The sequence below is a fragment of the Rattus norvegicus genome, chromosome 1, assembly GCF_021556685.1.
Source record: "Rattus norvegicus strain SHRSP/BbbUtx chromosome 1, alternate assembly SHRSP_T2T, whole genome shotgun sequence".
In the NCBI taxonomy this organism is placed as follows: domain Eukaryota; kingdom Metazoa; phylum Chordata; class Mammalia; order Rodentia; family Muridae; genus Rattus; species Rattus norvegicus.
Window position 1 is genome coordinate 209,186,909 of NC_141534.1, and position 24,760 is coordinate 209,211,668.

The window sequence follows — 24,760 nt, forward strand, 5'->3', positions numbered from 1 at the left end:
CCGCCCCGCGCCCGTCCGTCAACTCGAGGCCGCCGATGATTGGTCGAACTCCGCCCCACCGCCACCTGTTATGATTGGCTGAGCAACCCATCCGTCAGAAGCCGCTGCTAGGAGGAGCCTAGGTGGGAGGGCGGTGTCGGAACTTGGGTGCTGCAGTCAACAGTGATTCCTAGTTCTTAGGTGCAGAAAAGAGAGACCCAGACAGTGGTTACGAGCCTGGGATTCCTCCGGAGAGAAACTGGTGTACGCTCGAGTCGCGTTGAGAGAGCCTGCCAAAGAGCCTCCACCCTGAAGCCTCACCAAAGGCCCAAAGGCCCAGGAGCGGAAAGGTCATTCCGACCGGGTCCTGGAGTCGAGGACAGTCTGCACCGCGGACGCGGAATACCAGAGGAAGACAGAGTTCGCCGGAACCCCTAGCTGCCGTAGGCCGAGGTGGAGCGAAGGCTCCATCCTGGGGCAGCGTCGGCCCATTACACCGCGCTCCTCGTGCTTTGGAGAAGACCCCCTACCTCTCCCAAACTCGAGGTCCCAACACTGCAGCAGCTCATACTGCGTCCACTTGAAGAACGACCCCGAAAGTCAGAAAAGTTGGTATTGGGGCGAAATGAAATGTTCCACCCACTCAAGCAAGTAGGGTACATCTGTGTCAGACGCAAATGACATGTTTTCAACACTTTTTGAAATTTCAAAGAAACGAGTAAGCACATCCTCAGAAAACCGACAGGGTTTTTACTCAGGTGGTGCAGGCCTGAGGTTGCACGCTCACCTCGGTCGCCGCCCGGGGTGCAAGCTCGGCTTGGTCTATTCAGCTAGCAGGCTGATAACCGAGAGCTGGCCAGAAGCCTCTCATGGGCGGCTCTCTGAACCACTGTGAGTGTCTTCACTGTGTTCAGCCTTCCGCCTTCTCTCTTATTACTCTAGGGAGCCCTTCCACCGGATCTGCCGCGTGTCCCGGCAACCGTTGCTAGGGGGCGGGGTTCATCTTGCCCGAGCCCCGGATGCCCGCGGCTCACGAATATTTGGGTATTCAAATGAGCCCCGCCCTCGTTGCCATGGCGCCAGGTCCGCAACCCCACCGCGGTGATAAAAATATAAAAGCCCTCACTTGAGAGAGCGACCGCCGCGGTGGAGGGGCCCAGGGCTGCGCCCCAAGTCTTGGGCACCCTAGCCCACCCCTCAGGTGAGAGCCTGGCACCACCTCTTCATATCCTTTGTGCTAGGGGGAACCTGGGCGGAGGAGTGCAGCCCACGTCTTGTGGGACAAGGCATACAGGACAGAGTAAGCAATAAATCATGTAGTGCAGTGGAAGGGGATCGCTCTTACTAGAAAAATGTGTCTGGGAAAGATAAGAGTACAGGAGTTAGGGATCGGACAAACCCGGATGGATGGAGGCCACGGAGGATGACCAAGAAGAAAGGATACTTAATGTTCTGAATAGAGTTCTCACTCTAGTCATTGTCTCTTGAGTATAAGATCTGGGGCCAAACACAGACCTCTGTATGTTTAAGGAGAAACTGTATATGAGCTTCCTGCCAGAGGTGTAGAGGCACCTGAAAAAACTTTTTTTTTTTTTTTGGTTCTTTTTTTTTTTTTTCGGAGCTGGGGACCGAACCCAGGGCCTTGCGCTTCCTAGGCAAGCGCTCTACCACTGAGCTAAATCCCCAACCCCCTGAAAAAACTCTTAAAAGTATGGGAAGGAGTACAGGAGAGGTGGGCTTACAGAAGATGATTGACAAGCACATACACCTTTAGGAGGGGAAGTAGGATTTGGATCATGTCTTCATTTGCATTGGGTGATCTAGAGGGACCCTGGCTGATCCTCATTATATGAACTTCATCCTCCATTGGAAGGGTCACAGGGAGTTCAGGACCAGACCCCCACCTAAGACCCCCCCATTCTTGTACTGCTTGCTTCTGGGTGCTGTCAGTTCAGGTGCCACAGAGCACAGTGGCCTAGCCAGGAAGCTAATCTAATTCTCTTTTACAGGTGTTACATGTAGACACATGTGGCCCCCTTGCCCGGATGTTTGACCTACAGCAGGAGCCAGCTACCTTCAGGTACTTAGTCAGAGAAATGTGTGGTCGGAGGGAATGTGTGCTATATTTTTTTTTTTCGGAGCTGGGGACCGGAATGTGTGCTATCTTGATCCTGAACCCAGACTCAAGAGACCACTAATGAAGGCAGATCTACAGCCATGGTCTGGGGCAGCCCAGGGAACTGTCAGTAACTACTTGCTGCTGGTCACTACGGGCATCTTGTTCAGTATCCCTAGCTTCACAGCCTTTAAAAAAAAATTCTTTATCTTATAAGCACGTGCGTGTGCACGTACGTGTGTGTGTGTGTGTGTGTGTGTGTGTGTGTGTGTGTGTGTGTGTAATGCCCTCAGAGGCCAGAGAAGGGCATCTGATCCCTTGGTTACAGGCATTTGTAAGCCACCCAACATGGATGCTAGGAATCAAACACAGGTTCTCTGCAAAAGAAGCAAGTGCTCTTAACCACAGAGCTAGCTTTCCAGTCCCAGCTCAGCCTTTGCGAAGCCCAGATGGCAAAGCTCGGAGCCAGTACTTGTTGTGTGGACACTGTGGGAAACAAATATAGAACCAGGGGCCAAGGAGATAGCTCAGACAGCAAATTGATTGCTTTGTAATCATGAAGACCTGAGGTTGATCCCCAAATTATCATACAAAACACTGAGCCTGGTAGGGTGAGCTTAAAATGCCAGCACTGTGGAGACAAAGCTTAGCCTACTTGGTGAGTCCCAGGCCAGTAAGAAACCTTATCTCAAAAGTCGAAGAATGGGGGGCTGGAGAGATGGCTCAGAGGTTAAGGGCATTGACTGCTCTTCCAGAGGTCCTGCGCTCAATTCCCAGCAACCACATGGTGGCTCGCAACCATCTGTAATGGAATCTGATGCCCTCTTCTGGTGTGTCTGAGGACAGCTACAGTGTACTTACATACATTAAATAAATAAATCTTTAAAAAAAAAAAAGTCGAAGATGTCACCAGAGGAATGGCACCCAAAGTTGTTCTCTGGCCTATACATACACACACACACACACGCACTCATACACTAACACACACACACACACACATACACACACACACACACAAATTGTAAATTGGATAAATACATCTTTTCTTAGAAAGCAAAGGGACAGTATCAGTCCCCCTGCCCAAAACAGCTGAAACTAGGGCGGGGATGTGTGCTATCCAGTTATCTAGACCATTGACATCATTGACATTGCCCCGAGCCCCTCAGGCCAGGCCTAATCAGGCTGGAAAGCTGATGGGAGATCAGAGATGATCTAGTGGCTTTGTGGGCCAATGCTGTAAACTAGAACCTTATAAAGGAGACTTTGCCCTCTTTTTTTTTTTTTTCTTTTCTTTTTTTTTTTCCGGAGCTGGGGACCGAACCCAGGGCCTTGCGCTTCCTAGGCAAGCGCTCTACCGCTGAGCTAAATCCCCAACCCCGCCCTCTGCCTCTCTTAACAGGTTGGACGTGGATGGACCCAGCCTGGGATGGATCCCAGGGGTCTCGACCAGGCACAGCTAGTATCCGGGTACGGGAGCTGAGCTGGCAGGGCCTAAACAACCCCCAACCACAAAACAAGAGACTGGGCAGCCATGGGGATATCTACAGGGAGCGGCGGGTGGAGGAGCATCTATCCCCTGCACGACTGGTAAGTGATTGGGGCCCGGGACTCCGCCATGGATCTGCATGACGTGACATCCTGGTACCCCTTCTGCTGATATCTAGGTTTTCCTCCACTAGGTACCCCCTGCCTTTCCACCCTTAGAGTCCCTGCCAGCACTGAGTGACAGGCACTGAGACCACAGATGGCACTGTTGGGCTAGGATGCCATAACTATTGGTCGAGGCCTGTGCTCAAGCCGACAAGAAGTCTCTTACTCAAGAGCTAATATTGCAACAGGGAGGACTAAGAGGTGGCACAGTGGGATGCTGGAAGGGCAGCTGGTCATGGTCCATGGCCCCGTACCAAGGCTAGAGTTCCTCTGTCTCCTCTCAGCCTGCCTGAGGTAGAGTGCCCTGGTACACTGACTACCTTGACCGCAGGTAAAGACTTTCCTCCAAATCTAGTGTGAGAGACCATTGTCTCTCCCCATCACTGAGTCCTCGGGTTCTGTAGAGTCCACCTGAGCGACTCTGATGCTCTCAGTACTTAGAGTTTGCAACCTACTCACGGTTGGCCACCATGAAGGAGAGAATCTCGCCCAGGACCTCCTCAGAATAACTGGTTACCTGCAAGGCGAGAACTTGCACGTGCTCCCCAACGTATCCACTGATGCCATAGCAGCTGTGGCCCAGGGTCCTAAGAGACCATGGCAGCATTCCACACACAAAAATGTCTTGTCTAGTCCATCTGTAACAGACAATCCAGTAGGCCCCCGTGCCTTGACTTCCAGCGTGAGTGTTTTTGTATGTCCTCTGGTCCAGGTATGCTGTGGCTGGATGCTGCTCAGCAGGCCTCTGGGCTCCAACTGCATTGTTGGGTCTGTTCTGAAGGTCTCATCTGGAGACTGGCACCCCAAGTGCAGGCCCTTCCCTGGCAGCACTCCTTCCCTGATAGTCAAACAGTTACAGTCTCTGCTCACGTCATGTTCACCAGCCAAACTCTTATGGAAAGTCCAACCTGGATGAGTCAGGGAGCACCTCCACCTGCTCCAGTAGGCACCTTTACAGAGTCCTCAGCCAAGAGCATGGAGAGAACCTGGAGTGACACCTGATGATTTCTGCAGCAGGCCCTGGCCCAGGTAGATGACCTCCAACTGGTGAGGGTCCTGGAGATGTGTGTGGACACCCGTAAGAACAGCCTGGGGAACTTCGGTGAGAGTCGCTGGTCACACCCATGCCCCTGTGACTATCACAGCTAGACCTTTCAATGAGTCAATTGTATTTCCTGGTTGTAAATGAAAAGCTAGCAAACATCTTGGGCAGCATGTCTCTTTCCTTAAGACTGGACCTTAGAACTAAGATCCATACTCAGTTTAGAAGTTTTAGCCTGGGGTCTATATTCTTAAATGACTTTTCAGAGGGACCACACCAAACCGCAGTACCAGTATGGCAAAATAGCAAAGGTACTGTGCTCCCATGTAAAGTACTCCCAGAGCATATTTGGAAATGATTTGGAATTTATAGATACAGTGTACAAATGTTATGATGATCACACACACGCACACACACACACACACACACACATACACACACACACACACACACACACACACACACACACACACACACACACACACACATCCCTGAAAACCATGTTTTTAAAATCTGGCCCCTCTTGTTTGCTAATGCTGTAGTGCACTTCCTGAGGATTATCTTAAGTACCCTGGGGACAAAGGTGGAGGACACTTGTCTATGTCACAGACCTTGTACAGATTTCACCAAAAGCATTCCGATAGGAAAGATTCTTGGTGTTCAGGATGGTTGGCATTTTGTTTGCTTTTCTCTGATTACAAGTGAAGTTAAACACTGCCCATCCTGGTTAGCTTGGCTTTCAGTTTTGCATATAAGTATTTGACAGCTCCATGTAGAATCTCTGTGCACCTGTGAGATCAAGGGACACCTGCTCTTCCTTGGGGCCTTGTAGGCTTCCCTACACCCCTTTTTTCATCTTTCAGGTATTCTGTCTCAGAGGCCCAGAGTTTCACCCTAAGAAGCTTTAAAAATGGGAGCCTCCTGTAGCTTTAGGGACACTGGCAGGGCATTCCTGAGACTTGTTACCTAATTTGTTGCATAGTGAAAGACCTGGGGGGGGGGGTGCTTCAGGCCCTGGGAGTCCATGAGGGGAGATGCTCAGGGTTCAACCACCCATGCCAACCTGGCTCCACTTCTTCAAGCCAAGTTTGTCAGTGTGTGTACCTTCTGCACGTGTTTTACCTGTGCTAGCCTCTACATGGGTGAAAGGAAGAGAAGGTTCAGAATACCTTCAGAGGACCCACAGAGTCAGCCCTACTATGAGCCAGAAGAGGCCATGGGCCTGTGAATAGCCCCTCAGATGTTGATGCCTCTTGGGAGGATGGGGAGCAGAAGACAGTGCAAAGGGGTGGGCAGGGTTGCTGGGGCCAGGCCAACCTCTCCTTCCTGTGGTCCACAGGAATGCACCTTCCTAACCTGATCCAACTGAAGCTGAACCACAGCTGCCTGGGCTCCCTCAGGTGAGAGCCTGGTCTAGGGCAAGCAAGGGCTGGGCCTGGAACTCAGCTGTGGCAGGCTGCCCCTATTCCCAAGACTCTGCTCTACCCTGCTGATGCTTGGAGGGTGAAAGCTACTATCAAATGGTTTTAGAGACATTACTCCAGTGCGGGCTCTGTGGAAGGGGGAGAGGGGAGACTGCTGGGGTAAGATCCTTTATGGGTGGGTCCCAGGTATCCTGCCTTCCAAGTATCTTGGCATCCCTGTCTCCTATTTCTAGCACCCTACAGTGAGGCAAGAACCTCTTTATCACCCTCACAAGGAGGCATCTGTCACTTGTGAGTGATAGGAAAACCAAAGCCAGGGACTTATTCACAGTGGTCATACTAGGTCCTGTGGTTGGTAGGCCAAGTTCTCTGACCTCCATTAAAGTGAGGGGTTTCTGGGAAACCGCCTCAAACCAGTCTAGACTTAAGAGTGTCCAGCGCTCCCTTCCCTTATTGCAGCCCAGGCATTAACTATACCTTAGGCGCCAGGAGATGGGGGGAAAAAAGAGAAGGTAGGAGCTGCCTCCAAGCTGATCCTCCACTTGAGGCTAGACCCAGAAGAACATATCTCTCCTGAACAGGGACTGAAATATCAAGAATATTAGTGTTCTCAGAGTTCTCAAGAACTAGCTTAAAACATTGCATTCCAAATGCTAGGCCACCTTGTAGTTCTTTCTCACTGGACTAGAAAGAACAAAGCCAAGAGTACCAGCAGACTGGTAGTTTGAACAAAAGTGTTTGTGAGATGCTGCTGCCCAAGCCTAGAAGTGTAAGGAGGGAGATTCTAGAAAGAGGCTGGGTGTTGTTCATTTGGTAGAGTGCTTGTCATTCATACATGAGCTCCTGGATTCAATCCACAGCAGTAGACACAGACACAGACACAGACACACATACACAGACACAGACACACACACACACACACACACACACACACACACACACACACACACACTGCTTTGGCTTTCTCATCTTGCTCTCATTTTCTCTCAAGTTTTTCACTATCTGAATTGGACTCCGAGTGTAGCATCCAGTTGTTTCCAGTTGATTTCCTTACATTGTTGTTTAACAAATAAAGCATTAAACAGAGTTCAGCAAAACAATGAAGATGTATAGATGCAGGAAAGATATGAGAGCTGATGCCTCTGCATCATGGAGCAGAACAAATTCCTCTGCATCTAGGAGCCATGTGGTGTTGGAGACCAGCACACCTTTCTAGAGAAGACCCAGGACCTGGGGTTGCATGATATTCTAGCTAATGTCTCTTCCTCCAGATTAACAGAGAAGTTTTCTAGGTCCAGGTGAACACATTATCTCAAAGAACAGTAAAGGGTTATTAAAAGAAAGCACCTAAAATAAAATGAAGGATGCCAGGTATGGTAACAAACACCTTTAATTGCAGTACTCAGGAAGTTTCAATGAGGTAAGCTGGCCAGTGAACTCCTAAGATCAACCTACCTCCCGCCTCTTGCCTCCCAGTGCTTTGATTATGTGTCTGTACTGCTATACCTGGCTTAAGTGGGTGCAAGGGATCCAAACTCAGTTCCTCATTTTTACACATCAGGCACTTTACCCACTTAGCCATCATCTCCCTAGCTCTTGAACCAAGTTGTCTGTTTCTGTCAGTAACAACCTTGTCAAGGCTTGCCGCTGTTGGTGTATGCTTCATAGTGGCCTTTTATCATCTCACATTGTTGCTGTGGCCATGCTGAGTCTCTGCTCAAATGCATTGTATCTGCATTGTCTTTCTGAATTTTCATCCTTCATTAGTCTTGCCAGTTAGAAAATCAACTCTGGGCTGTTAACCTTTTCTGCTTGTTACAACTCACCCTTTTCTTGACCTCATCCTTCCTTCTTGGCTTTGCTATTGTTTCTTCTCCATGAGGTAAGGACTTGCCTCAGTTCTAATCCTCCAACTTTTTTCTTTTTTCAAACAGTCTCAAGTAAGTCTCAGAGGCCAGAAGAGGGTGTCAGATTCCCTAAAACTGGAGTTTTAAATTGTCATGAACTGCCATGTTGATGCTAGGAATTGAACTCTGGTCCACTAGAGGAACAGCCAGTGCTCTTAAGCACTGGGCCATCATCTATCTCTCCAGCACCTGGTCTTGAATTCTTCATCTTCCTGTCTCTGCTTCTACATCTCAAATGCTGAGAATACAGGTCTGAGCCACAGTTCCTGGCTTGGTTTGTTTGCTTTTTGAGACAGGATTTCTCTGTCCTGGAGTTCGTTCTCTCTGTAGATCAGCTACCTTTGAGAGACTCACCTGTGTCTGCCTCCAGAGTGCTGGGATTAAAGGCATAAACCATCACACCCATCTTGTTTTATTTAAAATAATTGGCGGTGGCGGGGGGGGGGGTGTCTCTCTAGGTTGCCCAGGCTAGCCTTGAGCTGAGGTCATAATGTTGTCTTTTTCAGATTCCTGAGCTACATGCAACACAGGTATACCACCATACCAGGCAATTTTAACTTTTTGCTAAGTCCATTTTAAAATCTAGACTTTACTTTGTGTCTGTTACAAAACTCTACAAATGGTATATGCTTTACTTTTTGCTATCAACTCTTAAGAATTTTTATAGTTTTCCTATTATCACAGGGTATGGAAAAATCTATTTCCTAATCCTTACTCCTCCACAACAATAAGAATCCATCTTTAGCTGGATATGTGGCCCACCAAAAGAAATAGAAGTTACGTGTGTGTGTGTGTGTGTGTGTGTGTGTGTGTGTGTGTGTGTGTGTGTGGTGGTGGTGGGGGCGGTTCTGAGACAAAGTTGTAGAGCTCTGGCTGTCCTGGAACTCGCTCTGTAGACCAGGGTGGCTTTGAACTCACAGAGATCTGCTTGCCTCTGCCTCCTGAGTGCTGGGACTAAAGGTATACACCACCACCACTCAGCTTCAAATTGCTCTTAAAAGGGGGCATGGAGGCTTTCCTCAAACTTCCAGGGGATACCCAAAGGCAGAAGGCGGAGCACTGTTGTCAGCAGCAGGAAGACATTGTTGCCAAGTGGCCATACCAGCAGCAGGGGTCTGCGAGAGCCGACACATGAACACTATCTGGAAAGAGTCGCCAGAAACAAATTCTCTCCAGGGACAATTAGTCATTTGATTGCTGGTGTGGTGGTACATATCTGTGTTAATAGGCTGAAACAGGAAAACTGCCTCAAGTTCCTGGCCAGCCTGGGCTACAGACTGAGAACATCTTGAAAGGGGGAAGGGAGGGGTGGAGAGATGACTTAGCAGTTAAGAGCACACATTGCTCTTAAGAGGGCCTAGATTCAGTTCCAGTACCCACATCAAGTGGCTTGGCACCACATGCTACTCTAACCCCAAGGGATCTGATATCTTCTTTTGCCCTCCATAAGCACCCACACAAATGTGTACACACCACACACACACACACACACACCACATACACACACACTACACACACAAATTTTAAAAAGAAAAAGATGGTGATTTAAGGCAACTGACTGAGTAAATGCTGAATCTTTACAGTTGAAGGACAAAGACTAAAAGTAAAGGTATAACCTGAGCTACAGCAGAAAACAAGCCCCGGGGGTTATCTGGGGGTGGGTGGGAGTGAGTCATCAGCAAAGGGGCTTAGAAACAGCGGTAGTTCATGGAGCCTGAGGTCAGTGGCAATTGTACTACCAGGTAAAGAGCAGTTCAGTGTTATAGGAAGAACATCCCAGCAAGAGAGCAAGGGCAGATCCTTTGACACAGAATCTGTGTACATTTCAGGGAAAAGAGGCCCCATGTGTATAGTAGGCCACTGTGGGAGGGAAAGCCACAGGTAGCAGGTAGAGCTTGAAAGCAGCCCCTCAGGGTCAGTCTGGTCTGTGTGAGGCTGGCCCCTGGCCTTTCTAACAAGCTGTGGGTGCTGATCACTCAGCATGTATGGGAAAAGGCCCCAACACTCCAGGGACTTCTGTGCTCTCCGGGAACATATTTTAACTATACACCAGGATGCTACAGCAGGGAAAGATGGGAAGTAGGGATCTCTGTAGCCCATAAGCTGGAAGCTACCACAAGCAAGTCACAACTATCCCTGTGCCTATGGGCAGCCAGAGTGATAGCATGGCATTGGCTGCTGTTGGCTGAAGACAAGCCCATGGTAGCACTGACCACTTACGGTAGTTACTCTTTTCTGTTGGCTGCTGTGGCTAAATCCCTGCTTCTGGCAAGAAGCAACTTAAAGGAGGAGAGGCTTATTTGGCTGGTGGTTTAGGGGATGCACCATCAAGGCAGGGAAGGCATGGCAGCAGGCGCAGCTCCTATCTGTGGAAGTGGAAGCTTGCTCACATTTGAACAGATTAAAAAGCAGAAAAGGGAGGGAGCACCAGCAATCAGTTGGCTTTCTCCCTTCCCCCATTTTATTTTCTTCAGGACCCCTGACCATGAGGAGATGCCACCCACATTCAGGGTGGATCTTTCCTCAGTTAAATCTTTCTGGAAATGCCTTCAGACACATGCTCCCAATGTGTCTCCTAAGTGATTCTAACTCCATTCAAGTAGACATTGAAGATTAACCATCACACCACTCTGCCTGCCTTCTGCAGAGACCTGGGCACTTCTCTGGGCCAACTGCAGGTGCTGTGGCTGGCTCGCTGTGGCCTGACTGACTTGGATGGCATTGGCTCCTTCTTGGCACTGAAGGTAAGTCTAACACTTAGGGGCAAGGAATGGAGATCAGCTCAGACCCCAGCTGAGATCCCCCATGTGGCCCTCAGGAACTTTATGTCTCCTACAACAACATCTCGGACCTGAGCCCACTGTGTCTGCTGGAGCAGCTGGAGGTGCTGGACCTTGAGGGCAACAATGTGGAGGACCTGGGGCAGATGCGGTACCTACAGCTGTGCCCACGCTTGACCACGCTTACATTGGAGGGGAATCTAGTGTGCCTGAAGCCAGACCCTGGCCCTTCTAACAAGGTGTGTGTGCTGAACACCCAATCAGCATATATTTGGGAGGCGCCTCCACAGAATGGGGACTTCTAGGCTCACTTGTACCTTCTGGCTTGTTCTCTGTGAGCTCTATCTCGTCTGCCGCTGGAGGCTTAAACAGCCTGTTTTGAAATTACAGCAGGTGAATCCACATGCACCCCACGAAGTCCACACGTGCTCCAAGCTCACTGTGTACCTCAATAGCTGCTGCTTGGTGTTAGCTCACAATCAGCTCCACATGCTAGAGGGCTCCCCTGAACCTTGGCTATGGGCTTCAGGGGTAAAGGTACACATTCTGAGAGGATGAAAGCCCAGTCCCTGCAGGCCCTAGGCTCTAGTAGGATGAGGCAGTAACACTACCCTGTCTCCTTTGCCCCTCCTCATCGAAGTCTGGAAGAGGGAGTCCCAGGAAACAGTTGACCTACAGGGCCCACTAGACTCAGGCCTACTGTCCCCCACTCTCTCCTTATAGGCACCTCAGGACTACAACTACAGAGCAGAGGTAAAGAAGCTCATCCCCCAGCTCCATATCCTAGATGAGGTACCCACCACATGCACCAACTTGCCTGCTCCCCAGAAGCTGAGCCAGGACTGGCTGATGGTGAAGGAGGCCATCAAGGAAGGCAACGTGCTTGACATTCTCCTGCCTCGGCTGGGTAGGCCAGACACTTACTACAGATGTCCATACTATGCCCCACCCCGACTCCAGAAGAGACTTCTACCAGCCCTCCAGGAAGACAGGACTCCACCAGCACCCCAAGAGGACAGGCTTCCTTGGACCCCAAGAAAAAGGCCTCCATTAGTTCCCCAGGTCTTGCAGAGATGGGTGACGGCACTTTATTTCCTTTCCCAGCCTTATCTCCCCAGGTCCATGCACAATGACCCCATGAGCAGCAACAGTTGGTTTCCCCTTTCCTATGTTGAGAGAAAGGAGAGTCTGAGGCTGTGGATCTTTCTAGAAGGAAAGGGAACTATCACAGGCCAGCCTTAGGTCACACAGCTTCTTGAATGACAGGGTTGTGCTCTGTGGTCTGAGTTTGAAGCATGCTGGCTAGCATGAGCCCAGTCACCTCTGATTCTAACCCTGGACAGAGTGTTCCCATGGAGCCACCATTCGGAAATTTGACCCAACCTTGCCTGTGCCTGAGACCCAGCCATGGGCCTTGTCCCTGCTGGTCCCTGAGGGCCCCTTGCCTGAAGGTCTGCTTTCTGAGAACCCAGCCGCAGAAGACCATGCCAGCAACCTCACCCATGGTAACTGAACCTATATGTCCCAGAGCTGACCCTGTAGTACCTTGACCCCAAACCATAGCCTTACTCTCTTCTTCAGGTCCTGGTCAAGTTCTCTGTGGGAACCCCACCAAAGGCCTACGGGAACGTAGAAACCAGTACCAGGTATGCCTTTCCCACACTCCAAAGTAGGCAAGGACTATAGCCCCCTTTCCCAAAGTAGACCATCACCTATTGTCTTCACCCCACAATATACTATTACCCAAGTCCTTCTTCTGAATTAGACTACCACCCAGAGCTCCCCCCACCATATATACAGGACAACTGGCATGCCCATACTCTGGCCCTCCCATTCCAGGGTCAGGGTCCCCATACTAGCCCTTTCCCTCCCTAGGAATGGGCACCCCTGGAACAGCTGCCCCCACATAGGCCAGATCTGGCCATCAGACCCTCCACCCTAAGGCCTGACCCTGCAGAAAGCTGTGACCTGTCAATGACTGGGCTTCGGGCCTGGAGGGAACCTGGCCTGCGGTTGGTGCCCCTCTCCCTACCAGCCCTACCATCTTTCATCCTGTCTGGTGTGGGGGGCATCTGGGATGGAAGCTTCCATGGCTGAGCAGCCATTGGTCTCCCAGGACAACCATAGGAGCCACAGGCCAGTGATCCATCCCAGTATGATGGTCATTTGGGTCTGAGTCTGAGACAGACATGGTTGCAGCTCTCCCCTTTCCCCACCTCAGTCCTCTTCTCCAAAGACAGCTGGAGTTCCAACAGGAAAGACTTACTCATGTCCAGGCCCAGGACCCACAGAAGGCTCCTATAGAACAGGAAGACCAGACTGGACCCAAGACTTCCCTAACCCCGCTACGCCTGGCCTCAGGTACTACCCCATGCCTAAGAGTAACCTAATCCCTCAACTGGGTGTGGATATCCCCACCTCAGCGCAGAATAATATAGTTCAGCCCCTTCCTTTGCTAGGCTTGGGAGGAGCCACATAAGATAATCCTCTTCTTAGCAAAGTAGGGACGGCTGGGTTTCAAATCCTAGAGTTGGGTTCCATCCCAACTCCTCCTTCACACTATGATACCTCAAGGGCTCCTGGGCTAATAAATGAGAGAGGGAGGCATTCCACAAAGGAGGATGCAGGGCAAGTCCAGAGGCAAGCATCTGTTGAGAGCCTCATGGTGGCCAAGTGTATTCAGAAACAGACAACAATTCTCAGGAGAAACTGCCAGGAATCCAGGGATAGGAAAGTGGCTAACAGAACCACCAGGAGACCAAGACAGAGAAGGTTAGGAACATTCAATGGCTTCAACCCAGGCAGGACTGACCTGGGATACAAATTAAGCCAGGCAGAACCCTTTCCAAAAGAATCAGAGTGATTGCAGATGAGGAGACCCATACCCAGCAAGCCTTAGAGAAGTACATTGTAGAAATGGACAAAAAGAGGAAAAGTACGAAGGTTGTCAATGACCTTCTCTGGAGGACCAAACACCCACACTTTTGCCCCTCTGTAGACTGCCTGGTGCTTGGCAGTGGGCAAGAAGAGGGCCTTGAGAGGATCAACAGCTGACCACCCAATGGACAAGGACTGCACAGGTTAAAGGGCAGTAGAAAGGTGACCAGCAGAAGGGTTGACTGGAACAGTGTCTGGATCTCTTGCTACAGATGTTAGGCCTAAAAGGCACTGTGCAACCCTAGCTGCCTACTTCAAACTATTACAGAAGCAAGTAGGCACTCAAAAAAAAAGGGGGGGGGTTGGGGATTTAGCTCAGTGGTAGAGCGCTTGCCTAGCAAGCACAATGCCCTGGGTTCAGTCCCCAGCTCCGAAAAAAAAGAAAAGGAAAAAAAAAAAAGTAGGCACTTGGGGATGAACACGTACTCAAGGATGAAGTTCAGATGACCTGAGCCAGAGCCCAGGCCTCATGGCACTTTGTTTGCCATAGGACAGTGGTTTTCAACCTTCCTAATACTGCAACATAGTTCCTTATGTTTGGTGACCCCCAACCATACATTATTTTCATTATAACTCTGCAACTAATTAGCTACTGTTATGAATCATAATATAAATATCTGATATGCAGAATATTTGGTATGCAACCCCTGAAGAGGTCAAACCCATAAGTTAAGAATCACTGCCCTAGAACTAGCCACAGGACTGAAGCCATATTTCTCTGGGAAGCAGATGAGGCAGAGCAAAGGGAGGTAGCCTGGTGGAAAAGGGATGCTACCCACCTGTGGGTACCACAAAGGACTTTGAAATCCTCTCTACCTATGGTTACACTGACCCTAGCCTGCCACCATCTCCAGGTGGCAAAATTATGGATGGGCACCAACTAACACTCCCCCACCTTGTCTGACAGATACTCTCTGACATGCTGTTTTCTTCCTTGCTTTCTAGAACTTTCCAGGACATCAGGCTTTCACTTGATCCCTTCTCCCCCAAAGTACCCAATGCCACCTGAGTCAGGCATCAGTTCCTTGGGGAGATCTGCAGACCTACCCTTCAGAGGACGTAGGCTGAGAGTCCTGGGCAGCTTGGGGCCTAGCCTGGGTGAGGGGTCTGTCCTGGGTGAGAGGTTGGCCTTGAGAGCCCTGGAGGTGTCCTCAGACCCCAGCCATCGAGCCCAGGGATGTCCAGATCCCAAGCCATCACTAGGCCCGGCAACTTGTCCTCTAGGGCTCCACTGCCTCCATCACCTGAACCCTATCCCTCCAGCCCATCCTTTCCCTTAGCGTAGCCCTCCCTTGCTGACATCTCTTGGCCTAGGTGGGGCCAAAATGAAGTGGGTGAACTTGGGGCTGGACTTTTTAGAGGTCCCAGGACTCTGGGTCATCTATATGGCCCAAATTCTGAGCCTGCTAATCCTAGGGTTCAAAATGGCACAACCATCCTGGGAAGGTTTGCAGGTTCCCTTATGTGGGGCAGTTCCTTTCTCTTGGGACACCATATAACCTTTGTAAAAGCCAAGCGAAACATTTTCAACTCTCAGGTATGCAGAAATGTGCTTTACTTTATAAGCAATGGTTGGTTCAATAAATTATGAAGCTGGCACTGCCTGCCTGGCCTGGCTGACCTACAACCGCCGACACAATTCCTCAGTGATGGGAGGATAGCAGAGGAAGCGGAAGCCATATCTGCTCTCAGCTGTGCTCTGTACTGACAGGGCCACCATGGGGCAACTCAGGTCCACAGTTTTCCGGCATACCTGCAGAAAACACTGGAGCCTAAGAGTCATGCAGACTGGCAGATCAAAGAGTTTTGGGTCACAGCATCACACTCACCTGGACCTTGCGCTCCTGCCTACCCAGTGAGTCCTCAAGACACACTCTCGAGGAACACTCTGGGATCACTGGCAGGAGCTCTGATATCTCAGTTTTCACACCTTCCTGCTGTGCAGGACCTTCTCCAAGGGGAAAAAGCTTTCGGGTGCTTAGGAGTGGCAAGATATCCCGGGTCTCTGTGGGGCGAAGAGGTCGTGAGGCCCTCAGTCCACCAGTGCTGGAGAGCCTTTGCTGACGAACCCCTGGCCTGGAGATATAGGAAAGACCTGAGAAGTATCCTGGTCACTTCCACACAAAGGAGGGCAGGTGTAATGCAAGATAGTATAAGCCAGGGTAGGAGTCTTGTCCAAGGCAACGCGCCTAGGGAAATAAGGGACACGTTTTGGAAAGCAGAATCAGAGGCTTGCGCCTACCGTGGCTTCTTGTGCCTGGCCCCAGCAACCTTTGCCCGACCCTTCTGTGGTGATGAAGGTCGATACTGCTGATCACCAGGGTCAACATTGGGCTCGGACTCTGAGAGTGGGAAGCGGTCAATGGACCAGTCGGTGTTGTCGGTGAAGATCTTTGAGCCCAGAGTCACACAGGGTACAGCTTGATGCTCGCTGAGGACCTACAAGGCCATCAGGTCATGTCTATGACTCTAACTGGGTGAGGCCGACCGGCTCCTCAACTCTGTGGCTGGGGTCAGCACTGACCTGTCCCTGGGGGTTGACTAGCATCGTCACACAGCCTCGGCTAGATTGGAATTGGAAAGGGTCCTGGCCTGAGGACACTGGCAGCTGCTTCTTGGTTCTGCTGGTTCCTTCGCCCCATACCTAGGGAAAGGCCAGGTACTAAGGAGCAGTGTGGGTGGGACAAGGTAATGTGGGCTAGCAGGCAGCAGGGCTCACCGTGATGTGGTGCTGCGGGGCTAGCAGAGTACCAGGTGGGAAGCGGTACATGCACACAGGGAAGTCCCTAACAAGCTGCTGCAGGACAAAGCCACCCAGGTCAACTGTCTCTGCCTGTGACTGGTTGATAATGCGGATGAACTTCTCTCGGTGGCTGACAGCAGCAATCTTCAAGCAGCAGCCAAATGGACTGGAGCCAGAAGGGGATGCTGAGTAGGGAAGAGGGGTTCCATCCACCCAGTAAGCCCCCCTCATACAGTCCTTCCCACATTTCCTGGTGTGCCCATGGCTGAGCAGCCCTCACTTCAACTGGGGTCTTGTATATGGGTGCTGAAGGTCCGTATAGGACTCCAAAACAGTCTTGCTACATGAGGGCGACCAGCTTTTATGAAGATCTAGAAAAAGAAGTCCTTTATGAGGGGAAGAACATGAGAAAGAGTCTGGGAGATGTTCCCTGAGAGGCCAGACCAAGGGTCTGCATAATAGGGAAACAAACACTGGGTTCAGATCCTGGGCAGAAGCAGCTGGACCCTGGGGGCTGAAGACATGAACAGACTCTGGGCAGAGATGAGAGGAGATGAGAGGTTGCTAAAGTGTGAAAGGGAGATGCAGCCAACTCCACCTTCTGTGTATCCATTGACGCTCCTTGTGCATTCCTGCATCTGCTCAGAAGCAGCTAAATTTGGTCCCTGGGGTGGGTGGCCAGTCGTCGTCTTTGCTCCAGAATGCAGAACCATCTGGCTGCTGCTGATGTCAGACTCGATACTTTCCGAGCTACTGGTGTCCACCAAAGGCAAGGCGCTCCACTCCAGGGTCTTGGTAGGTTTCTCTGTGTGCTTGGTAGCGCACTCCGAGTCACAGGCATCCACTTCAGAGGCCGGGGGCTGGGACAGTCTGGGACCATGATGTGTTCACTGGCTACTTTGGCTCCTAGAACCAGGGCCCATGCCCCCAACCCCAGCCAGCCTCCCCAAGGCAATGGGAACCCTCGTGCGTATTCTACTCGGGAGTCAGACTCAGCAATGGTAAACTAATAACATTAATTAGGACCTTGGAGCTCCTCCCTTGTTCTGAACCCATTCTATATACTACGCATCATAGCTGAGGCTTAGGAGTTACATGACTTGGCTGGGGACACTTAAGGATGCAGTGACAACTAGTCCACGTCTGTCAAGCCAAGTCCTCCCTCCCCCTGTCCTCTGGGGACTCCCTGACCAATGCAGTTACTTTTGATCCGAATGGAAACTCAAGCTGGAGAAGAGGTTGGGATATCGGTGGGCAATGCTGTTCCAATCTACATCCTCCAACCGGAAACCCTGGCAGGAAATAAGAGGTTTGTGGCTCTCCCACCTTGTAGGGCTTCAGAGACCTTATCATACATGTGGAATGCCTCCTGTGACAAGTCTTGCTCACCTCCCCAGCATTGGGAACCTCAGCACACTGAGAAGAGTCACTGACGTCCCTCAGAACCTCTGCAGTAACCACCTACAAGAAGGAACCACAGACTAGCTTGAAAGAGGTTCCCCTTCCCCGACAGGGCCTCTCATTTTTTACCTTAACAGCACTGTACATATATTGCTTCTTGTGGAGACATCTCAAGGGAGACAGGTTTCTCAGGCAGGCCAGGAGCCCCAACAAAGAAACCTGCCTACAGAAGCACACCATGGCTCAAGGAGTGGAGCGGGAGGGGTGCCTGAGAGATATTAAGTCAGGAGCACAAACTCACCTCCACACTGCCAGTCTGAGATCTCAGCGTGCGTCCCACCCAAGAGGAACGGGCTAGCTGTAGAAGGCATGATTTTTGAAAGGACTGAAGCTCAGCCTCCAGCTGCTGCATTGCACAGAGGTTCTGCTGCAGTTTCTCCTCCAACTGCTGTTTCTCCTGAGGAAGAGTCTCTGCCAGTGAGAGAGGCCTCCAGCAGCCCCACCTTCCAGACCAACCCTAGGTGGGTAACTACAGCCTGCCAAGTCATTGCCCTGTTCCCTGATCCCACCCCCTCACCTGCTGGGCTTGTTCCTTCTGTGCTTTCAGCTCCAGGGTAAGCTTCTGGACCTGGTTCCGCAGGAATTTGTCTTGTCTTTTGGAGTTCCTGGTAGGAGGGGCAATCTGAGCAGTCTGGGTCAAGCGAGGGTTCCCAAGAGTTGGTTAGTAGTGAAGGAGGCCCCACAGCCACCAAACCCTGAAGGGACATATAACAGGCCAGTGCAGATTAAACCCTAACAGGTCTGGGCAGGGGTCTATATACTAGGGGGTATGGTTACATTTCTAGCACACTAACTTACTCAAAGTGTCAAGTCATGCAAGGAGTAAAGTTAGAAGCAGTCAGGTAGAAGAGGACTTAGTGGTTAAGGTAGGAGTCAGACAGAAATTAGGAGCTACAGCAGGGTAGGACCTGGGTTGGGCTGAGGGTTTCACCACTGACCGCTCAGGGGGAATCCCTGCCACCTCCTGCAGGATGTAGTAGTATCGGGCATTCTGGCCATTCTGAACAGCCCACCGAAGTGCCTGGATCTCTAGTTCTCTTTGTTCCCATAACAGCCTCAGGGTACGTGGGTCCAGGGTTTCAGGGGCTAACCTGAAATTCCAGTCCCCTGTGGTTTGATCAGGCTGGCCCCGTTGGCTGTCCCAGCCCAGGAGGCTGCCCCACCCCCTGCCTCCTTACTGCTGCTTGACAGAGCAGTTCATTGGTGTAGATGTGTAGAGCTTCGCGCTCTGAGGACAGGAAGAAGCCACTCTAGCCACAGGTGTGCCAACTGGAGACCCTAAGTCACTGCTGTCTGGCTGTACACCTGCTGGAGCTGGGGACACCTGCTCATCTTCAGACTCCTGGCAAGACTTAGGGGCCATTCTCGATGTTGGTCAGGAGCTGGGAAGGAAGGAAGCAGAATGGAGTGGGCCCTGTGTCCCAGGTGTGGGAACCACAGAGGCCCAGTTAGCACTTGCCAATTCTTTCTGAGGAGGCCTACATGTGACTACCCGATAGGATATAGGACTGCTGCTCATACAAGTGTCCTCATCTCCTCATCTCTGTTTCAGGCTAAGAGGGCAGGTCACTTCCTGGGCAGCATATCCCCAGTATATACATATATTCCCTACTGTCCCCTCTTTTCCCTCTTAACCTCAGCCTAGAGCTAAGATCAGAGGCGCTAACCTTTTGCCTGAAACTCTTATTCATGTCCCTCCTGCCCCCCAGCCCAGGAATTCACCACCACACTCACCTGAGGCCTAAACCCACAGAAGGCCTAGGAAAGGAAGCATTCTATACTGTTGCCATGGATTTTGGTGGTGGGGCGGGGTCTGTTACCAGAAGCCTCCAGGGAGATACAGCCCAAGGGCCATGAGTGCATTCTGTGCCAATTAGGTAATCTAGGTAAGCTAGATTACTACCCACCTTGCTAAGCTAAGGAGGCCCAGGGAACTATACAGACCCTAGTACCTGTCCCTAGTCAGTGGTGATAGGCTGGTACTGGAAAACAATGGTGTCCTATGAGTAAATTCAGTGTGTGTGTGTGTGTGTGTGTGTGTGTGTGAGAGAGAGAGAGAGAGAGAGAGAGAGAGAGAGAGAGAGAGAGAGAGAGAGTCAGTTCTAGGAAGCTGAGGTGATTAGGAGGCAGTAGAGGACAGGAGACTGAAGTGAATGGCTGTGCTAACTCTAGCCAACAAGTGAAGCTGTGTCTGATAGCCATCTACCTAACCCTTGAAAACCTTATCTCCTTGTTGTCTATCTCCACATCTCTGGGCTCTCCCCAATGGTGGTTCCACTAGTGAACACTGAAAGGCATTGCTTCTGCCTCAGAACAGAAGTGAAGGCCAGAAGGTTCCTTCTACCTTGTCTCTTCCACAGCCTCAAACTTCCATCTGCTTCCTTATAGCCACAAGGGTTTGGGAACCCCCTCCCACAGCTCTGTGATTGGGGCAGAGCACATAGAGCGGGTCTGCCTTTGATTTAGTCCACCAGGACGGCAGGGAAGATGTAGAAGCAGGGGCCCGCTTCAGGGAGAGACTGCTGTAGAGGACACTGGGTCCACTGGGGGAGGGGAGGGGAGTGGATGGAGCTTCAAACAAAGACCCCAGGGTCTTTGTCCTAGTCAGCCTCAGGGACGATCCCCTCCCCCACCAGGGTGCAGGGCCCCCTAGACCAGTTGGCCCCCAAACTCCACCTCCCTCGGGTAGCAGCCGGGGATGGGACGAAGTGAGGCGGGTGGGGGCGTTCATGGTCTTTTTTTCCCCGATGTCCTCAGTCACAGATTCCTAAGGGAGCAGGGCTGAAGAGGTCTAGCCTACGGAGCTGGTGAGGGAGGGCTGTTGAGCTCGGGTGCACGTCAGGGTTGCAGGATTCCAGTCAGAAGCCCTCTCTGTGGGCGGAGACCAGCACACAGAAAGTCGGCTAAGGAAGGCTGCTCGGGAGCTGGGAACACATCTCACCTGGGCCAATCAGCCCAGCGCGAACGCAGCTGCGGACGCGCTTCCGCGTTGATCAACAGAGGTGAGCATCCCAGGCGACTGGATCCTGCCCCTACCTACTCAGGGCCCCGCCCACACCTGGTTGCCTCCGGGGCGGGACCGAGTAACGAGCCAATGGGGCGTGGTGGGAGAAAAGCCACCAATGGGAGTGGGTATAGGGCGGGAGACACACGCCTCCGAGCTAATGGAATGCCGTGGGGCGGGGCTTGAAGGCCGAGAGCCAATGAGGCCGTGAGGTTGGGCGCGCCGCGGCGCTGGGACAGCAGGTTGAGGCGGCACCGAAGCTCCTGAGTCCCGGAGGCCGGCAAGTACCCAGGTGAGCTATGCCGGGTTCTCGAGACTCCTGAGCACTGGGCGCGGCACCAGGGAGCCGTCTTCGACCGAGGAGAAGCGGATCTGGGTGAAGGGACGCGTAGTGGCTGTGCTGCACCTGCATCTGTCCGCTACGGAGTGGGACGTCTGGATCCCGCGCTGCCCGGGATCAGCCGTGAGGCGGGCTTTGCCCCCCTCCCCAGTGGGGCGGGACCACCAGGACCCAGAGCACTGGCTGAACGGGAGGGATTGCGGAGGCTGACCGGGGACTGGCAGGGGCCAGAGAGAGTTCCTCAGGTCGGTTCGGAGCTGGAGGTCTGTCTTGAGTTGTGACTCTCAGCTTCTCCCAGGCCCAAGACTGTTCCTTCCCTGGGGGGCGTTTCCATGACTGTGGACGGCGTTGTATTTGCATATAATCGCTACTAGGTGCCTGGGGACGGCCGCCCGCGTGAAAAGGGTAGTGGCCTTTGAGCCAGGTGACCGGGGGACAGGAAAACCTGGACCTGGTTAATGATTCGCCCTGTTCCTGGAGTGGGGTGGGTGGGGCAAGAGGAGGCTGGTGAAGGAGGGGACGCCTCAAAATGCTCATGAGGTTCCAAACTAGTTCCCCAGCCACTCCAGGAATGTGTGGCCTGCGGGTGGGGCTGGGCACAGGAGGGCAGGGCTGAAGGGCCACAGTCCTGAGCCAGTTGTTGTGGCAAGCCAAGAGAAGAGGAAGGCCAGGCTATGGTGGAGGCAGACCTGGCCTGATCTTATAGCCTGTGCCCTCCCCACAGGACAGGGATGGTCTTGGAGCTTGTGGCCATGGAGCTGAAGGTATGGGTGGATGGCATCCAGCGGGTGGTCTGTGGGGTCTCAGAACAGACCACCTGCCAAGAAGTGGTCATTGCGCTGGCCCAAGCTATAGGTGAGTTCCCTGGGGATGAAGAAACTAAACCGGTGGGGCTGTGGTCCAGCAGCATCTTCCTTCCAAGGAGGGTGGGGTTGACTCCCTTTTGACTGCTCTATTCTTCAAGCTAGGAGATAGAGGAGGGAACATTGGCTAAATCCTTCTCTCCTCCATAGGCCAGACAGGTCGATTTGTCCTTGTGCAACGTCTTAGGGAGAAGGAACGACAGCTGCTGCCACAGGAGTGTCCAGTGGGAGCCCAGGCCACCTGTGGACAGTTTGCCAATGATGTCCAGTTTGTCCTGAGGCGGACAGGGCCCAGCCTGTCTGGGAGGCCCTCCTCAGACAACTGTCCACCTCCAGAACGATGCCCAGTTCGTGCCAGCCTTCCCCCGAAGGCAGGGGCAACACCAGGCCGTGAGCCACGCAAACCACTAACCTTCAACCTTGGATGTCCCAGGCTGGTCCCCAGCCCATCTGTCCCTGAGCCTACAGCCCTGGTAGGACCCATCCCAGACTGCTTTGCAGACCTGCAGAGCCTAGAACTCAGGATACAGAGGAATACTGAGGAGTTGGGCCATGAGGCCTTCTGGGAGCAAGAGCTGCAACGAGAACAAGCCAGGGAGCAGGAGGGACAGGCACGCCTGCAGGCGCTGAGTGCAGCTACTGCTGAGCATGCTGCCCGGCTAGAGGCCCTAGATGCCCAGGCCTGTGCCCTGGAGGCAGAGCTTCGACTGGCTGCTGAGGCCCCTGGTCCTCCTTCAGCTACAGCATCTGCTGCTGAGCGCCTACGCCAGGACCTGGCCATCCAGGAGCGGCATAGTCTGGAGATGCAGGGCACCTTGGCCTTGGTGAGCCAGGCACTGGAGGCTGCTGAGCACGCCCTGCAGGTGAGCCCAGATCTAGATCCCTGTCACCTCCCTACCTGCCACACAGCCAGTCTCAACTCTCCACCTGCTACACTGGCAGTTTGGGGATCTGATATAGAATCAGACCAGGGAGCATGCTGTATGTGGAAAAGAAGGCCTTGTTTCTGAAGGTCCTGTGTACCCCCAGGCCCAGGCCCAGGAGCTGGAGGAGCTGAACAGGGAACTCCGGCAATGCAACCTGCAACAGTTCATCCAGCAGACAGGGGCTGCGTTGCCACCGCCCCCACAGCTGGATAGAACTAGCACACAGGTCAGAGTAGTTCTGGGAAGAGGTGATGGTGGGGGCTACCTTAGTCTAGTCCTCAGCTGACCTGCTTTCCCCACAGGACCTTCCTCCTCCAACTAGAGAAGAGCTCCTCCAGGGAGTCCCCCAGAGCCACATCCTAGTGTCCAGCCTGAGTCCTGAGGGTATGTTTCTCTCCCTACCCCCACCCCACCCTTCCACATACACCCCGCCCCATCCACGGGAAGGGCCCAGCTCTGGTCTCAGCCCATTCAGCCTGTGTCTTGCCCACAGTTCCCCCCATGAGGCAGAGCTCCTGGAGGTAACAGTTCCTGCCCAAGTCGGGCTCATGAAGACAGATGAGCCAGCACAGCTGGGATGAGCAACCTGGATAGTAGGAGAGTATGATCACAGGATTCTTTCCCCAAGGCTATGATGTCCTGCGGTTTCTGCTTCAGGAGAGAGGAGTGCTGGCAACTGTTACCCTGATCTTTTCCAAATCTCCCAAGTCCCCTGAAGAAGTAATAAATGGGCACAGTTCAGAACTTACCAGGCCCCAAAGGCATGGAGAGAAGTGTGTGGATAGTGTATTCATCCTGTGTGTGCTGCCTTCCTTCCCCTGACAGACCTCAATAAATCACCTTCCAAAGGTGCTTAAGGGCGTCCTGAAGTCCTGCTACTGGGTACTGTGTGCAGTTCAGAACTTGAGGCCCACATGGTGGCTACTGCTGGGTTCCCAAGAAAGCACTGTAGCTCCCAGGGCCCCATGCTATGAGTGCTCCTAGAGTATTTATTTGTAACCCCCTGGACCCTTCGTCCTTGGCTTTCCTCATTTGGCCTGTGTGCCACCAGCATCAGGAACTGATGATGCCAGGACAAGCCAGACCTGCCCATCAGGTTTGCTGAGAACTTGTGGGGGCGAGTCCTGGACTCCTAGGTCAAGTTTGTGACTTCTGGGTTGGCTAGGCCCAGGGAATTTTCCCTGGAAAACTTTGTTAGCCCCAGGGTAGATATGGGCATTAAATGGGTAGGGTTGTCCCTCTCAGGGTGAGTGTGAAGCCTGATTGTTAGCCTCCAGCTTTGACATTGGGGCAAGGATGCTATTTTGGCTCTTGAGCTGATAGTCACCTTTTTCAAAATCTTGGTTACCCAGGCAGGCCGTATGTTCCTAGCTCCTGAGGCTGGAGATTTTTGTGAGGATCAAAACCATGGGTGACAAGATGGGTACACCATATTAACAAGGACATTTGGGATCAGCTCAGCTTTCTCTCCAGCTGGCTCCTCAGCTACGTTCAGTGTCCCCCGTTTCTTCTGGGTCAGACACAAAGGGGGTGTGAAAATCCTGCAATGGAGGAGCAAGGAAGCCATCCATGTGAGTTAAAGAGAGCT

At 52.2% G+C, this 24,760-nt stretch overlaps 3 protein-coding genes across 38 annotated transcripts; 2 read left to right on the top strand and 1 right to left on the bottom strand.

Moving 5' to 3' along the window:
• Positions 1-120: 120 nt before the first annotated feature.
• Positions 121-15,434, top strand: Lrrc56 (leucine rich repeat containing 56). Of its 26 annotated transcripts, none has more exons than XM_087577346.1 (14): positions 121-1,180; positions 1,989-2,059; positions 3,495-3,682; positions 4,760-4,847; positions 6,127-6,187; positions 10,766-10,862; positions 10,937-11,137; positions 11,622-11,651; positions 11,727-11,805; positions 12,242-12,403; positions 12,480-12,544; positions 12,774-12,910; positions 13,120-13,259; positions 14,781-15,434. In XM_087577346.1, the coding sequence occupies exons 3-14, from the start codon at positions 3,506-3,508 to the stop codon at positions 15,113-15,115; spliced, it is 1,572 nt and encodes a 523-aa protein (XP_087433472.1). In that variant the 5' UTR covers positions 121-1,180; positions 1,989-2,059; positions 3,495-3,505; the 3' UTR covers positions 15,116-15,434. The 26 variants fall into 26 exon arrangements, with proteins under 26 accessions (XP_087433472.1, XP_087433474.1, XP_087433494.1 ...); XM_087577348.1 differs by having other exon boundaries at positions 121-587; XM_087577352.1 differs by having other exon boundaries at positions 1,104-1,180; positions 4,763-4,847.
• Positions 15,374-21,095, bottom strand: Lmntd2 (lamin tail domain containing 2). 7 transcript variants are annotated; one of them, XM_087561608.1, is made up of 14 exons: positions 20,981-21,095; positions 19,218-19,421; positions 18,978-19,130; positions 18,557-18,644; positions 18,281-18,436; positions 17,968-18,039; positions 17,782-17,870; positions 17,177-17,448; positions 16,859-16,949; positions 16,555-16,744; positions 16,360-16,479; positions 16,078-16,274; positions 15,665-15,911; positions 15,374-15,588 (listed from the first exon to the last, which is right to left on the bottom strand). In XM_087561608.1, exons 2-14 carry the CDS (start codon positions 19,400-19,402, stop codon positions 15,457-15,459), a joined length of 1,992 nt encoding a protein of 663 aa, XP_087417734.1. In that variant the 5' UTR covers positions 19,403-19,421; positions 20,981-21,095; the 3' UTR covers positions 15,374-15,456.
• Rassf7 (Ras association domain family member 7) lies at positions 20,797-24,041 on the top strand. Of its 5 annotated transcripts, none has more exons than XM_087659953.1 (6): positions 20,797-21,041; positions 22,108-22,238; positions 22,397-23,109; positions 23,276-23,398; positions 23,475-23,556; positions 23,666-24,041. In XM_087659953.1, the coding sequence occupies exons 2-6, from the start codon at positions 22,115-22,117 to the stop codon at positions 23,695-23,697; spliced, it is 1,074 nt and encodes a 357-aa protein (XP_087516079.1). In that variant the 5' UTR covers positions 20,797-21,041; positions 22,108-22,114; the 3' UTR covers positions 23,698-24,041. The 5 variants fall into 5 exon arrangements, with proteins under 5 accessions (XP_087516079.1, XP_087516074.1, XP_087516069.1 ...); XM_087659948.1 differs by lacking the exon at positions 20,797-21,041 and adding an exon at positions 21,265-21,646; XM_087659943.1 differs by lacking the exon at positions 20,797-21,041 and adding an exon at positions 21,265-21,628.
• Positions 24,042-24,760: the final 719 nt, after the last annotated feature.